The following is a 17,644-nucleotide window of genomic DNA, read 5'->3' as shown; positions in this document are numbered from 1 at the left end:
TACCTTTAAACAAGAATGCTGAAGCCAATGGTATTGCCGCTCTAAGTAAAGTCTTAGGCTGAGAAAGCCCACGCTGTCTATTGAAAATTTATACTGTGCAATTGTTCTTCACTGCTGGAACTGAAAGTTCATCCTTGTCTTGGTCATATATTGTGTGAATTGTACAGTCCTGGCATTAGTCTTAAATTTGCTTTGATCCCTATGCCCTACACATGCAATTTAATTGGAAGTGGTTTTGCAGATCAACTTTACTTATAGAGCTTTCATTGTAACAGTCATGTCTCTGCCTCCCTTTGAAGTTGAAAAGTACAACTTTGGCTTAATTTTAATTCAGTGTAAGTGCATGCTTTTTGAATGAGTTAAAATCATACCCAAGTTCCTATATTGTCTATCCCAATATATCAATGTCTCGCAATTTTTTTACGTTTTTATGAAAGGTACATTATGTTTAGAAATGCATTAAGATTTTCTCAGATATGCATGGTAAAGGGGAAAGAGTAGGTATAGTTTATTTGGATTTCCAAAAGGTATTTGGTAAGGTGCCATGTAAAAGATAAATTCCCAAGATATAGATGTACAGAGTTGGGGTAAATATATCAGCATATTTGGAAGACTGGTTCACAGACAGAAACAGATAGTAGTGCTAAACCTTGCATTTTCAAGTTGGCCGTGTTTAACTAGTAGAGTACAACAGAGGCTAGTATTGGCCTTCAGTTTTTAATGATTTTGCTGAAAAGACTAAGAATAGTGTATCAAGTTTGCTGAAGATACAAAATGAGGTAGAAATATCAACTGAGTATAGCACATATTTTTGAAGGATTTTTTCTCTTACTAAATAGAAACACTTATTCATAAAGACAGTGATCATGTGACACCCTTTGAAATATGTACATTCTATATTTTAAGCATATCTTCATGCATAAACATATTTAAACATGTATATTTGAACATATTTATAATGACGCCTGTTTATCTCCAGGCCATCAGCACAATTGTAGTCAGAGAATTCGTTTATTCTGCTTAACAGTGACTATGTCTGGGATGAATAGTTAATGAGCTGTGCCTGTAATGACTGAGCGGCTGCCTTGTCCCCTGAGTAGCCTTTGAAACTAGGTAAGGCAGAATCCGATCACCACAGCAGCAACTGTCACATGCAGAAACAAGTCTAGAGGCCTCCTGAATAAAGAGAAAAGGGGGTTTTTGCAAGGTATCATGAGGTTTGGCTGTAATTTGTTTTTCTAAGTATTGAATGCAAGTATTGAATCTGATTTCAGCTTTACATATTTGTAAGAACCAGATGCCTTATGGAAATCCTTTCTTGTACAACTAGATGATTGCAAGTGTTAAAAATAAAGCATTATATTATTAACCTACTTACATCCATTTCCCAGTGATCAATACTGAATTCCTTATTATCATATTTATTTGGTTTGCTTGGATCTTTCAAGACAAAGATTTATACTATTGGTGGACTGGCAGAAAATTAGAGCGAGTCTTGAAAACATAATGTGCAGCAATTACTGTACTCTGTTGATACAATTGCTCCTCTGGGCCAGATTGTTAAGAGTTCAAGCCTCGTTGATGTTAATTTGAGGTTGTAAACTGTTATTGACTCTGGAAAACATTTAGATGAACGTCACAGAATAAACCAAGAGCCAATGTGTCTATTCTGGTGGATCCTAAAACCTTTACATTGTTCATTGCTAAGACCTGCTGTTACCACCTTTCATAAATTTTTCACGTTAAGTAGGGTTTTCTGACTTTATTTATTGGGCATTTTATCATCTTCCAACAAAGGCATAATCCTCAAATAGTTCTGGAGACATTAGTAACCTAAGCTATTGTTGGCATTGCAAAATAGTTTTTGGAGATATTACCAATTTTCAGTCTATATTTGTAATTTCCATTTTACAACTCACATTTAATGAAAGGTATCCTTGAAGGATGTAAAAAACAGTTTTAACTCCAGAATAATTCAACTATTTACCAGGCAAAGAATTGGGAAGAAACATAACAAAGTCAGGGTAACATACTTTGGAGATGCCGGTGTTGGACTGGGGTGTACAAAGCTAAAAATCACACTACACGAGGTTATAGTCCAACAGGTCCAATGTGGTGGGCGGCACGGTGGTTAGCACTGCTGCCTCACAGTGCCAGAAACCCGGGTTCAATTCCCGCCTCAGGCGAATGACTGTGTGGAGTTTGCACATTCTCCCCGTATCTGCGTGGGTTTCCTCTGGGTGCTCCGGTTTCCTCCCACAGTCCAAAAATGTGCAGGTTAGGTAAATTGGCCATGCTAAATTGCCCGTAGTGTTAGGTGCAGGGGTACATGTAGGGGAATGGGCCTGGGTGGGTTGCGCTTCGGTGGGTCGGTGTGGACTTGTTGGGCCGAAGGGCCTGTTTCCACACTGTAAGTAATCTAAAAAAGGTTTAATTGGAAGCACTAGCTTTCGGAGCACTGCTCTTTCACTAGGTGGTTGGCAGCGCTTCGATAGCTAGTGCTTCCAATTAAACTGTTGGACTATAACCTGGTGTTGTGTGATTTTTAACAGGGTAAGATACGAGTAGGTTGCTTTTCAATAAACTCCCCACTGGATACAAACAAAAACAGAAATTGTTGGAAAAGCTCAACAGGTCTGGCAGCACCAGGCCTAGTGACCCTTCCTCAGTGCATTCAAAGCTCTGATTTGTTTCATATTTCGAGCATCCGCAGTTCTTTCATTTGTTTTTCTCCCTGGTGGATAAAAACTGATATATATAATATATAATGAGGTTATTACTGTATGAAATATTTTTTGCTGCATGTATTACAGAATGAAATGTTACTGTCATCACACAGAACCATTTCAACTCACTATCATATTTAGAATTTAGCATCTCACACATGCTGTCTAAACATGCTGTTGTTCTGTCCAACCTAATGATTTTGTTATCGAATGGATGTTTGCTGCTGATCAATGCGGCTGAAGTTGCTGAAAATGGTAACAACAACGATGGTGAATCTAAGCCTTATACCCTCAATATGGAGTGGAAACCCTAGGATATTATGTTACCTGTGATCATGTTATTACATATGGCTTGGCATATGTCTGTGTGGGTTTCCTCTGGGTGCTCCAGTTTCCTCCCACAGTCCAAAGATGTGTAGGTTAGGTGAATTGGCCAAGCTAAATTGCCCATAGTGTTCAGGGATGAGTAGGCTAGGTGCATTAGTTAGGGGAAATGTAGAGTAATAGGATAGGGGAATGGTTCTGGGTGGGATACTCTTTGGAGAATTGGTGTGGACTTGTTGGGCCAAATGGCCTGTTTCCACACTGTAGGGATTCTGTGATTCTATGTGATATTGGGATTTCTTGAGACTATTGCACCACTTCACAGGGATAGTTGCTGAGTAAGATGAATAACTAATTACTGTAGCTCCATCCTCCATTAAAATTAATGGTAAGACCAAGTTTGTTCAATTAATGGCACTGTTAATTCATTACCACTTAGACAATTGCAGAATGGGGATAAAGGCTTCAGAATATTCTGTGCTCACTGTAAAGCACTTCATCTCAAGGCAATATTTTTATTGAACTCTCTCTAGGAATTTAATTGAAATTTGAAGTCTCAATTATTTAAGTCACTAAATTATTTTAACTGCCTAACATGTTCTAATCAGCCACTTCCGAACTGGTAATTACGTCTATATGTAATGAGCCTATGTGCCATATAGGGATTGTAACCAATACTGAAATCTGGTTAGTGATCACATTCAGTTCAGGGGAGAACCTTCATACATTGATCCTTTCTTAGGATTGATTTACATGCTGTGCCCTTTCCCATGTCATTGGATTAGAGTCGTTATCCCTAAACATGTCCCTCCTAAATCACTTATTTCTGAATTCTGCATCAGGCTGCAGGCCATAGGATATGCATTGGGCATGCACAGCACTACTTTTGATCTACAACTGCACTCATTGTGAGGGATTCTATTGATCTTTCCAGCAAATTATGATGCGAAATTGTCTTTGCAAAATTGAATTTTTTAAGTCAAACGTGGGCAATTTTCATACAACTTTTCATCGTCTTCATATAGCAACACTATTGTTTCTTTCCTCCCTGCACCCATGTTAGTAATAGTGTGAATGTCAGAGCAGGGGTAATTTCAATCAACATTTACATGGCTAATAATTATTTAACGTTATTTTAAAGTATCCATTTATCAACTGGTGATTTCCGTTTGACAGTTTCAGTAATTTTTGAGCGTTTGCAGGTATACAACTTCCATTGGGAAAAATGCACTTTATTTCTCTAGTAACAGATTTTAGGATATAAGTTTTCGATTTTCTCTTCAGATATTAATCTGGTATTGTGGACCTTTCACCTGGGTGAAGCAGTCTCTACATGCAGTGCTGAGTCACAATACTGTTTTTACAACCTAGTGGCACTTTGAAAATTTCCCCTAGATCTTTGCAGAAGACTAGATATGGGAAGACAAATAGATTGATCAAGATTTATTTATGATTCCTAGAGTGAAGTGCTCTCATGCATAGAAAACCTATTCTCTACAAGTAAGAAGAACATGCTCAAGTTGTGCACGTTTTGGAATTACCTGCGAACTTGGGGAGCCGAGAGTCTCCTATTTCATTCTCCATGGCATTGCCTTGGCACTCAAGTCAATTTGCCAGGCATTCAGTACCCCTTTTCTGCTGTGGTATAACTAGATGGGCTGGATTTGTGTTGTTCCATGTACAGTGGCATATATAAAAACACTTGCCTTTTGCAAACCAACTGACAATTTGAAATTGAGTGAGGTAGATTCAGTTACATTTCCAGTCATTTCTCTGTAGTTCCAAACTAACTGTGTTCTGCTACATGTTTAACAATATCTGCATTGTCTGCAGTATGCCACAATGTTCCTATGTGTACTCATGGGCTATAGTGTGTGGTTCATCTCACTCCTAGAAGCTTCTGTGACTACATTACATTATTGCCACTTTCTTGCAGTTAACTGCAAGAGTTTTAAGGACAATGTTTGCCTTTTGGATATAGGTTGGTGCATCTCCCCTTCCCAGCACACTATTGCTCCATCACCTGATTATGGCTCTATCTTCCATTGCCATTCCAGCTCCAGCTCCATCAGTTCCTCATTTCAGTTTTCATTGACTGAGTTTCCTCAGTCCAAAGCTTTGGAATTTTCTCCTTCTACCTCTTTGCTCCTGTAATCACTCTCCGTCTTTAAGTTAAAAATCACACAACACCAGGTTATAGTCCAACAGGTTTAATTGGAAGCACACTAGCTTTCGGAGCGATGCTCCTTCATCAGGTGATTGTCATCATCAGGTGAAGGAGCGTCGCTCCGAAAGCTAGTGTGCTTCCAATTAAACCTGTTGGACTATAACCTGGTGTTGTGTGATTTTTAACTTTGTACACCCCAGTCCAACACCGGCATCTCCGAATCATGACTCCTTCTTTAAGGTATTCTTTCAAACCTACATCTTTGCCCAACCTTTCAGAAACAGATTACACATGTGCCTCACTGTCAATTTTGTGTTTGATAATTCTCCTGGGTAGCTCATGGGACATTTTGGCACATTAAAGGTGCTATATAAATTCTAGTTTTTCTTCTAAAGAAGAAACTCATTGCTTTTTGGTGAGTATCCTTGGCCAAAGTACAAGTTAAGATTGCTTCCTTCAGGGAGGCTTACGATTGGTGAGGGAAACTCCTTGTGGTCATTTGAACTACCAACTGGATGGACAAGGTTAAAGCCAGCTATAACAAATCCTCTGATGAATAAATGCGCAAGGGCCTAAGGGCCTTCTCATGCTGAAGTCTAGGCTCTGTGTGTTCCACATTATCATACTTGGGAGACAGTAGTACACACTATTGGGTGGGAAGTTTGTCAACTTGCAAACCTGGAAATTCAAGCACATTTATTCCTGATACCAGCCAACCCAATAATTGTACTGTGGGTGAGATTGAGATTAACTTTTCAATAGGTTACTGGTAAGAGATGTTATCTTCAGTGTCTGCATTATAATATGAGCATAGTGCGTATACTTGGAGCCCAGTCAATTTCATTCCAGGAAGCTCATCTGTGATCCTCTAACTGGCTATCAACATTGTTCTGAACTGTCTCCCAAAATCCCGACACCTTCCATTTCTCCTTCAAGCCATTCTTAAAACTCACCTCTTTGATCAATCTTTGATCAAATTTTGGTCAAATATATCCTTTATCTTAATATCCATGCTTGTCCAATTATATATCTGTGAAAAGTTTTATTGAAAAGAAGAAGCATTCAATTGACTTGAGATAAGGAGTAATATTTGGATGCAAGTGCCTCTCAGAACTCCCTTGATCTGCTTCAATAGAACCTGAGATTGGGGATCATTCTTCAAGGAGAAAGTGAGGACTGCAGATGCTGGAGATCAGAGCTGAAAATGTGTTGCTGGAAAAGCGCAGCAGGTCAGGCAGCATCCAAGGAACAGGAGAATCGACGTTTCGGGCATAAGCCCTTCTTCAGGAATCGGGAAGAAGGGCTTATGCCCGAAACGTCGATTCTCCTGTTCCTTGGATGCTGCCTGATCATTCTTCAAGTACAGGGAACAAACAGTCTGGGCAGCTGACATGATTTTTTTAAAGGGAACCTTATAGTAAGATCCTTTTCAATAAAGCTAACGTGGTGCCACTGTTTAAGAAGGATGGTAAGGACAAACCAGGGAACTATAGTCCAGTGAGCCTGACGTTGGTGGTGGGCAGGTTGTTGGAGGGAATCCTAGGTGATAAGATGTACCTGTATTTGGAAAGGTAAGGACCAATTAGGGATCATCAACATGGCTTTGTGCGTGGGAAATCATGTCTCACAAACCTGATTGAGTTTTTTTGAAGAAGTAACAAAGAGGATGGATGAGGGCAGATGGTAGATGTGATCTATATGGACTTCAATAAAGTGTTCGACAAGGTTCCCCATGGGAGACTGGTTAGCAAGGTTGGATCTCAAGGAATACAGGGATAACTAGCCATTTGGATACAGAACTGGCTCAAAGATAGAAGACAGAGGGTGGTGGTGGAGGGTTGTTTTTCAGACTGGAGGCCTGTGACCAGTGGAGTGCCACAAGAATCGGTGCTGGGACCACTACCTTTCATCATTTATATAAATGATTTGGATGCGAGCATAAGAGGTACAGTTAGTAAGTTTGCAGATGACACCAAAATTGGAGGTGTAGTGGACAGCAAAGAAGGTTACCTCAGATTACAACGGGATCTTGACCAGATGGGCCAATGGGCTGAGGAATGGCAGGTGGAGTTTAATTTAGATAAATGTGAGTTGCTGCATTTTGGGAAAGCAAATTTTAGCAGGACTTATACACTTAATGGTAAGGTCCTTGGGAGTGTTGCTGAACAAAGAGACCTTGGAGTGCAGGTTCATAGGTCCTTGAAAGTGGAGTCACAGGTAGATAGGATAGTGAAGAAGGTGTTTGGTATGCTTTCCTTTATTGGTCAGAGTATTGAGTACAGGAGTTAGGAGGCCATGTTGCAGCTGTACAGGACATTGGTTAGGCCACTGTTGGAATATTGCGTGCGATTCTGGTCTCCTTCCTATCTGAAAGATATTGTGAAACTTGAAAGGTTTCAGAAAAGATTTACAAGGATGTTGCCAGTGTTGGAGGATTTGAGCTATGGGGAGAGGTTGAATAGGCTAGGGCTGTTTTCCCTGGAGGGTCAGGGGCTGAGGGGTGACCTTATAGAGGTTTATAAAATCATGAGAGGCATGGATAGGATAAATAGACAAAGTCTTTTCCCTGGATAAAAGCAAATTGACAAAAGCAGCTTTGACAAAGGGTCAGTTAGACTAGAAACGTCAGCTCTTTTCTCTCCTCACAGATGCCGCCAGACCTGCTGAGATATTACAGCATTTTCTCTTTTGGTCTTTTCCCTGGGGTCGGGGAGTCCAGATCTAGAGGGCATAGGTTTAGGGTGACAGGGGAAAGATATAAAAGGGACTTAAGGGGCAACTTTTTCACTCAGAGGGTGGTGTGTGTATGGAATGAGGTACCAGAGGATGTGGTGGAGGCTAATTGCAATTGCAACATTTAAGAGGCATTTGGATGGGTATATGAATAGGAAGGGTTTGAGGGATATGGGCCAGGTGCTGGCAGGTGGGACTAGATTGGGTTGGGATATCTGGTCAGCATGGACAAGTTGGACCAAAGGGTCTGTTTCTGTGCTGTACATCTGTATGATTATGACTAAGTCATTTTGCAGGCTAACATTACATTGGTACAAGGATGTGAAGTGACATGTGAAGTGTGTGTTGACATGAAGAATGGGTTGAGACCTGATGGTGTAATAGGAAGATGGCAGGGCATTGGAATTTGAGAATAACTAAAGAATCTTCATGTTGAGTTATTTTGCCACCATGTCAGAATATTGAAGAGAATAATTAGGAATAGTCGTAGCCAGGAATGGGGAGCTTTCATTATTGGTTCTTTGCAGCACAAAATATAACATTAGGGTCCTGTATTCATTAGGGCCCTGTATTAAAACTGATACCAATTTAAAAAGATTTTGCCAAATGACAATTACCATGCTCCTCCATGGTAATTTCAATCTCTTTTAGTGGTGAATGCAGCTTCCTTAATTCAATAATTATTAACTTACTACAAAAGGACAAGTATCAATAACGTAAGACAGGCAATTTATTCTGAAGTTTGACAGTGAGAAACAGTGGATGTAGAAAAAGAAGCTAATTATTAATTAGAGCTCTGAGACTGATGAACATTATTTGTGTCTGTATATGCTTGTATTTAATGAACTGATTTGTCCAATTTCTATTATGTTCCATAAGGTACTTGTCTCATGTCTCATTGAGGTGCTCAATAAATATTGCATGATTGCATTCCAATAAAAGCCAGATCACAAACTACAAAACGCATTACTTCCAAGTCAATTGAGATACCAAATCCAGATTCCAGCTGACATGATGACATTTAGTCACTAAGCTTTGAAGAGTGATGTGTTACGTAAATAATAATTAAAGAATCAGGCACTTTAGTAATATTACAGTGTTCGAGTGCAAAACAGAACTATTGTAACTTTTAAACTACAAATCACAACTATGATTAATACTACTAATTCAATCATTAACAGATATAACAGTGCAACACTTAACTTGCAAACAGTCCAGTCATTAGGAAAAAAGAGTTATAGAGTCATAGAGTCATGGCGATGTGCAACACAGAAACAGACCCTTCGTTCCGACTCATCTGTGCTGACCAGAAATCCTAAATTAATCTAGTTCCATTTGCCAGCACTTGGCCCATATCCTTCTAAACCCTTCCTATTCATATACCTATCTAGATGCCTTTTAAATGTTGTAATTGTACCAACGTCCACCACTTCCCCTGGCAGCTCATTCCATGCACACACCACCCTCTGCATGAAAAAAATTGCCCTTGGGTCCCTTTCATATCTTCCCCCTCTCACCTTAAACCTATGCCTTCTAGTTCTGGACTCCCCGACCCCAGGGAATTGTCAATTTATCAGATCCATGCCCTTCAGTATTTTATAAACTTCCATAAGGTCACCCCTCAGCCTCCAACACTCCAGGGAAAACAGTCCCATTGCTCAAACCCTCCAACTCCTGGCAAGATCCTTGTAAATCTTTTCTGAACTCTTTCAAATTTCACAACATCCCTCTGATAGGACAGACACCAGAATTGCACGTAATATTCGAATTGTGGCCTAGCCAATGTCCTGTACAGCCACAACATGACCTCACAACTCCTCTCCTCAATTTCTCTGACTAATAAAGGAAAGCGTACAAAACACCTTCTTCACTATTCTATCTACTCAACTTCCAAAGAACTATGAACCTGCACTCCAAGGTCTCTTTGTTCAGCAACATTCCCCAGGATCTTACCATTAAGTGTATGAGTCCTGTCCTGATTTGCCTTTTCAAAATGCAGCACCTTATATTTATCTAAATTAAACTCCATCTGCCACTCCTTGGCCTATTGGCCCATCTGATCAAGATCTTGTTGTACTCTGAGGTATTCTTCTTCGCTGTCCACTACACCTCCAATTTTAATGTCATCTGCAAACTTACTAACTATACCTCCTGTGTCCACATCCAAATCGCTTACATAAATGATGAAAGGCAGTGGACCCAACACCGATCCTTGTGGCATACCATTCCACCGCCACCTTCTATCTTCTACCTTCAAGCCAGTTCTGTATCCAAAGTTGGAAATGATTTTCTTACAACAATATCTATGAGTGATTCTATCACTCAGAAACTGGGGATATCATTATCTCCTGAGCCTACGGATAATAGATCAGCAATTATCATCAAGCAAAGTTTCAAAGATGATATATCACTCAAATCATTTGCACAGTTCTGAAAAATGTTTAATTGTACATTAGTTGGATCCAATGACTCATTATAATGGTTAAAAATTTTAACTACTATTATTTATTTTGGTAAAGTTTGAACAGTAAAATTTTTATCCAAATGTTTTCCCTGTGAATGAATGCTGGGGTATTCATGTTGAGGGGGAAAGTGGTATTTCATCTTAGTTTAAATACCATTAAGAAACTAGCAAGGTAAAGAGTTAAACCTCATGGCACCATGCATTGCAATAAGTTCAGATGTTTATAAGGTGCCTAAGTGAAAACTGCTATATTAATGGTAATTATTGATCAACTCCTGACATAAAGTATCTTCTCAAGGACAATTAGTGATGGGCAACACACACCGTTCTTACCAGTGACACCCAAATCTGGTGAATGAATAAAAAAAAAGCATTGAAGCAAAGTCAGTCAGAACTTCGCACTCCAATGTGGAATATGTTACCGCTTAAAAAAAGACAGATCATTAAAACTAAAAGAAAAGCCCTTAGGAAGAAGCAAGATTTAGTCCATTGAATTTAATATATTATGTGTCTGGATGTTGAAGATAAAGTGATTTACCATTGTGGTAAATATATACAAATAATTGGCCCGTAATTGATGGCAAGGCAGGGATTTGATTTGAGTCTCTCACAACAAATAGCTTGCCGATATTAGTACCACCATTTACACATGAAGAATTGCAGCATGGTTCAGGAGCTGCAGGCTGGATGCTGTGTATAGATTTATATCCAGGTATGAGGCAGCGCCTACAGGAGAGGCAAGGATAAAGTGGGAAGTGACTAACAAAAGGAACACAAGAAAAAGTGTTCCACTACCACCTGATGAAGGAGCGACGCTCCGAAAGCTAGTGTGCTTCCAATTAAACCTGTTGTACTATAACCTGGTGATGTGTGATTTTTTAACTTTGTACACCCCAGTCCAACACCGGCATCTCCAAATCAAGAAAAAGTGAGAGATGGTTCAATGTGTATGAGTTTCTGATTTGAAAGAGAAATAGTGACATCTTGTGGGCACTACCATATACATTAAATAGACCCCGCCATCTTCTGGAGTATTGCTGATGTAATCTGTACTAGTGCAGTGGTAGTCTCCCTACTCTGGGATTGGGTGACCGTGGAGTTCAATTCCCACCTGCTCCAATGGTGTATAATGACATCTCTGAACAGGTTAATTAGAAAACTAAAAAAAAACCCTGCACTTTTAATAGTACTGAAAGTAGAAATTGCTGGTATAAGCTCAGCAGGTCTGGCACCGTCTATGGAGAGAAATCAGAGTTAAACATTTCGGGTCCAGAGACTTTCCTCAGAAGTTTTGATTTCTCTCCACAGATCTGCCAGACCTGCTGAACTGTTCTGGCAATTTCTGGTTTTGTTTCTGATTTCCCGCATGTGCAAGTTCATTCGGTGTTAAAATGTCCTTAATCTAAAATGTTCGGTCCACTTATTGTATTATATTCTAAATGTAAAGCAGTTATTTCATGAACAGAATTGTCCCAAGACTGCACCAAGGATGTTGCACAGTATGTCTGCCCTGGCCATTGTATAGGAGTATAAATTAGAGTGGTGCTGGAAAAGCACAGCAGGTCAGGCAGCATCTGAGGAGCAGGAAAATCAGGAATAGATGATGAAGAACTTTTGCCCGAAACATCGATTTTCCTGCTCCTCAGATGCTGCCTGACCTGCTGTGCTTTTCCAGCACCACTCTATTCTAGACTCTGGTTTCCAGCATCTGCAGTCTTTGTTTTTACCCATTGTATAGGAGTTTAAGAATCTAAAAGAATTAATACTGGTCTGTTAGTATGAAGGATATTAACTGACCGTAAGCACTGCCTAGTTGAATGATATAATTTGGAATGGTTGAAGATCAGTTCCCAAATGGTCTTCCTCTATGACAAGTAGACCAAGGAAGCACTATAGATCTCAGCCAGAAGAAAAGGTGAGCAGGATCTCCATCAGAGAGCTCACACAGTATGATGATCAGTGCTGAGTGTTTTCTTTCAAATGACTGGCACTAAAGTGGGAAATCTGTTGGTAATATTGTTGAAGGACCAAAAAAAAGTGAATTACTGATCATAGAATGGACACTAATAATACCAGAATAGAAATTGATTGATTTGAGCCTGATAGAAACAGATGTAATAAAGAAATTGTGTTTTTTATTCATTGGATGAGGACATCACTGGCTAGGCCAGCATTTATTGCCCATATCTAATTGACCAGAGGGCAGTTAAGAGTCAACTACATTACTGTGGGTCTGAAGTCACATGGAGGCCAAAATTAATAACTGTTTAACTGCACTGACTGTCATGCAGGTAAACTCTGTGCATTCTTTTTTAAAAATTGCATTCATTGATTATTTTAATAAAGGAATATTTAGCTTAATACAAGAGAAATAGCAGTTTCTAAAATTAAATGTATAATATTCTATTTTAAATTATATTAAACCATTTCATATGAATAATTCTGAGTTTGTGAGGTCTGTGATAAAATGTTGGGACATGATACGTGAAAGTCGAGTTGAGCTGATGCCAAACCAATTCATTTCGGTGTGAGGTTGTCTTCATGCGTTATGGTGACCACCGTCTTTCCCTTTCAATATAATCTTTTAAAGTTCATTACTTTATGAGTTTTCTGCTGTGAGTTTCCTTGTAATTTGTCGCAATTTTAATTTTCTTACATATGATATTTTTATGCTTAGGCAATGTAATAATTTGTACCAGATCATTTGATAATACAGTGGAATTACCGGTCAAAGGTTACACATTCTATTGCAATCTTTCCTATATGAAGTTATATGACCTGATGAGAGTTATTATACAGGATACAGTAAATTTGAAATAATATCAAGAAAATAACTAATCTTAGCCCAAATAAAGATATTTGCACTTCATCAGTCGAGTGAATTTTGACCTGTATTGCTAATGTGTTGCTGCACCTTTTGATGGGCACTGTCATAATGACTTTATGAATGTAAAATACAATTAGCAGTGATGTTAATGGTCTAGATGGACACCATTCTTCATGCTGTTTATTGTCATGCCACAGAATGCAACTGTAATCGCAGGGCTTATCGTTGTGAGTGGGATCCTATACTATACCAACAGACTGGAAGTGGTACACGGTGTTTAGATTGTGTCGGCAATACAGAGGGAGTACACTGTGAGAAATGTAAGGAAAATCACTACTCTCTGAGACCAGGAGGACACTGTCAGCCTTGCAGATGCAACCCTCTGGGTAAGTTAATGGAAATAGAATGCATGCCCTGTGGTAATGTTAGACTTGTTTGAGCTGTGTGTTTAAAGCTTTATGGAATTAAGGCCAAGATCAATTAGTTCAAGAACTGCATCTTTAGACTGTTATATGTAACCTTAGAAGATTCAGAGTGAGCTTTTGACCCTTTTCCTTACCTTTCATATTTAATAGAAAGTGAGGGCTGCAGATGCTGGAGATCAGAGCTGAAAATGTGTTGCTGGAAAAGCGCAGCAGGTCAGGCAGCATCCAAGGAACAGGAGAATCGACGTTTCGGGCATAAGCCTGAAGAAGGGCTTATGCCCGAAACGTCGATTCTCCTGTTCATTGGATGCTGCCTGACCTGCTGCGCTTTTCCAGCAACACATTTTCAGCTTTCATATTTAATATCAACCTTTTGGTGAAATATGTCTGTTTGAGACAGATTTAAGCAATTACAAGTTCCCTGCATTCATTTTGCTAAAACGTGAAACCTGAATATGATGTCAAACATTCAGATACACTTTACATGGGTCTGTTTTCATTTTCCTGTAAATGAAATGATATCAAGAAAGTAACTAACCTTAGCCCAAGTAAAGATATTTGCACTTCATCAGTCGAGTGAACTTTGACCTGTATTGCTAATGTATTACTGCACCTTTTGATAGGCACTGTCATAATGACTTTATTAATGTAAAATACAATTTGCTACAAATATTTATGTTTCTAGCTGGTAGAAGAACAACATTGCATTCATAGTTAGTTACAGTTAAATGATATATTCCAATACAAGAGAAATGGTGCATATAATTTGGGAGAAAATAGTTGTTTGCATAGCACAATTCCAAAGCAGTATAGTACAGACTGAATAGATTCCCTGGGGCCAGACAGTCTTCATGGCTGCTACCTGCAAAGTTCACATGACTTCCTTAATTGTATCAGTGGAGAGACATATATTGATTGCATAGGTAGCATCCCATAGCACTACCTGCCATGGCTTATGACTGATAGAAACATTATAGAACAGAAGGAGGACTTTCAGCCCATCAAATCCTACAGGCGCTCTATCTAGAAATCTTGTTAGTCGCATCCACTTTCCTCCTCCACCCCCATAGCCCTGTAAGTTTATTTCCCTTAGCTGCCCTCATCATCTCCTTTTGAAATCATTAATTATCTTACTTCCACCATCCTCATAGGCAGTTAGTTTCAGATTATTATTCTTCACTGCATAAAAACTTTTCCTTATATCCCTCTGTAGCATCTCCTGGAAGCCTTACATCTGTGTCTCATAGTCTTTATCCTATCAGTGCACAAACAGCTTTGTCTACTTTACTTAAACTATCATAATCTCTTACACATCAATCAGATCTCCCCTCAAATTCCTTTACTTCCATCCTCACTTTCTTCAAAATCCTTATATGCACCTCACCCAGTTCTGCTGCCTTGTCAGCTTTAAATACCAATAATCTATCCCAGGCATCTTCTTTAATTAATTTTGACCCCTCTCATGATAGAGTTTCCTCCTCTGTCACCATGCCTGGGCAGCATCCTCTTTTTTTTGTAAAGAGGAGAATACTCCTCTGCAGAGGAGGAGCAGGATGCTGCATCCACAGTGGTGCTGATCCTCTCATTCCATGATCCTCAATATTTTTAATTCGCCTCTTATATGGGATTTTATCACACACTTCCTTAAAGTTCCATTTAGAAAACATCCACTGCATTCCTTTCATCAACCTTCTCTGTTTAACTGGCACTGCTGTTCAGCTGTCAATTCCTGTTTCTAAGAATGATCTTACACCGTTGTTGAATAGAAGTATCATATTCACTGTCCTCTAAATCTGTTGTACCTCCCTTACATCGAGGGAAGATTGTAAGATTATGTCAAGCAAATCAATTATCTCCATCCCACTTCCTCTAATAACCTGGAATGTAACCCAAACACACTGAGTGACTCGTCCATCTGAGCATAGCCAAACTTTCCAAGACATTCTGCCTATTAATTTTCAGCCCACTTATTGCAACTCCCATCTCTGCTTTTACCAATATTTTGTCAGCTTCCACTTCCTTCGTAAACGAGAAGAGTAAAGTTACTCATTAAGTATTTTATCTTTGTCCTGCAAGGCTTTGCATCTAGCAGCACCCACCCTGCCTTTTACTCCTGCTTACTATTTACATGGTGGTACAGGATTTTACAAGTGCTGTCAGAGATTAGTACTGTCAGTGAAACATGGTTTTAAATTGGAACTTCACAAACAAGTATTTGCATAAATTATATAAATGCATTCTACTCATTGCGGCAACTGGATATTTTCATGTGAGCGTGAGCAAGGCAGAATTAGGCACTGGTTTTTAATTCTGGATCAATGGTGCTGGAAGAGCACAGCAGTTCAGGCAGCATCCGAGGAGCTTCAGCAAAATCAACGTTTCGGGCAAAAGCCATTTTTACCTTACTGGTTTTTAATTCTCCATTCCACTTTTAGGCTGACAATAAATAACATCATTCAAAGGCAGTAATGATGTTCGTCTTACTGTAACCTCATGCAAGGGCTCGAACTTGGAACTTTGCCTTTTACTAATTAGCCATAATATACAGTGCCAAGTTAATCTATGCCATATTTGTATGCATGTAGGACCACATGAAAATATGTTTTCAATAGTCATAGGCAGTACAGAATTTGAGTAGGGCTGAAAAAAAGCACATTCTGTCAAAGCTTTTCATTGTGCACTCATCTAAGTAATTTGGAAGAAATATTAAAGTAAATGAGAAAACAACATTTCTACTGTATGGGAGGGGAGTGTACTGAAGATCAAAATGGATTACGATCTTAAAATCCTCGGATGGAGGTAAAACAGATAAAAGTGTGGCCAATTGAACAAAGTGAATATAAACCACATTTTGTTCCCTTCATAAAATGCTGTTGTTTAATGTTTTCAGGTTCAACAGGTAGTAGTTGTGATGAGTATGGTCGATGTAGGTGTAAACCTGAAGGTGTGATTGGAGACAAATGTGATAAATGCCAGCCTGGGTTTTACTCATTATCAAGCACTGGTTGCAAGTAAGTGACCCAATGACTTCTGACTAGCATTTTTTTTCTCCCTTAGTGAATATTGATCACATATTACATAAGCTGGATTAGTAGAAATTGTAAATTTTGGAAGATCAATATTATAAAGAGCAAAGGCATGCCAGTGCTTTGGGTGTTGATTATCTAACAATTCTGCATTTTCATGCAGGCGTTTTTCCCTGTAGAGATGTTGATGGATCTACTAGCAAAGGCAAAATATTGCCATTGCTGCAAATCTGAAATACAAACAGAAAGTGCTGGAGAAACTCAGCAACTCTGGCAGCATCTGTGGAGAGAGAAACAGAGTTAAAGTTTGAGACTGCAATGGCTGTCCTTAAGAAGTAGGGAATTGTTCTGAAAAAGAGCCATATCAGATTCAAGCCATTAACTCTTGCTTCACTCTTCACAGATGCAGCCAAACCTGTTGAGTTTTCTCAGCACTTTCTAAGGGGTCTGTTGTTTGACTGAAATGTTGTCTATTTTGTTTGCATGTTATAAGACTCTGAAACTACTTTATAATTTCATCTCTGCATTTCAACAAAATGTTATGTTGCAGAGACAAGCTATTCAATAAGTCAGTGAGTCAATGAGGGGAGGCAATAGCCTAGTGGTATTATTGCAGGATTGTTAATCCAGGGATCCAAGTAATGTTCTGGGGACCTGGGTTCAAATCCCACCACAGCAGATGGTGGAATTTAAATTCAATAAATATTGGAATTAAGGGTCTAATATGATGACCATGAATACATTGTTGATTGTCAAAAAAGCCCATCTGGCTCACTAAAGTCCTTCAGGGAAGGAGACTGCCTTCCTTACCTGGTCTGGCTTACATGTGACTCCAGACCCACAGCAATGTGTTTGACTCTTAATTACCCACTGAGTAATAAATGCCCCCAGTCACTTATGCCCTAATCCCATGAATGAATTTTAAAAAAAGGCAGTGTCATTGTTTTTGGTG

The 17,644-nt window shown here is 39.1% G+C and overlaps 1 protein-coding gene across 1 annotated transcript in view; it reads left to right on the top strand.

Annotated features, from left to right (window-relative positions):
- Window positions 1–17,644, top strand: part of LOC122554461 (laminin subunit gamma-1-like) — a 72,700-nt gene that overhangs the window by 9,286 nt on the left and 45,770 nt on the right. Inside the window, exons 2-3 of the mRNA XM_043699528.2 lie at window positions 13,439–13,627; window positions 16,557–16,677. Of these exons, the coding sequence (XP_043555463.2) occupies window positions 13,439–13,627; window positions 16,557–16,677 (310 nt within the window). The remainder of the gene's footprint in view (window positions 1–13,438; window positions 13,628–16,556; window positions 16,678–17,644) is intronic.

This window comes from Chiloscyllium plagiosum, unplaced genomic scaffold (assembly GCF_037043375.1).
Source record: "Chiloscyllium plagiosum isolate Xiang-an unplaced genomic scaffold, Cpla_swu_hap1 HiC_scaffold_9, whole genome shotgun sequence".
Lineage (NCBI taxonomy): Eukaryota > Metazoa > Chordata > Chondrichthyes > Orectolobiformes > Hemiscylliidae > Chiloscyllium > Chiloscyllium plagiosum.
This window is presented reverse-complemented; position numbering and strand designations above follow the sequence as displayed.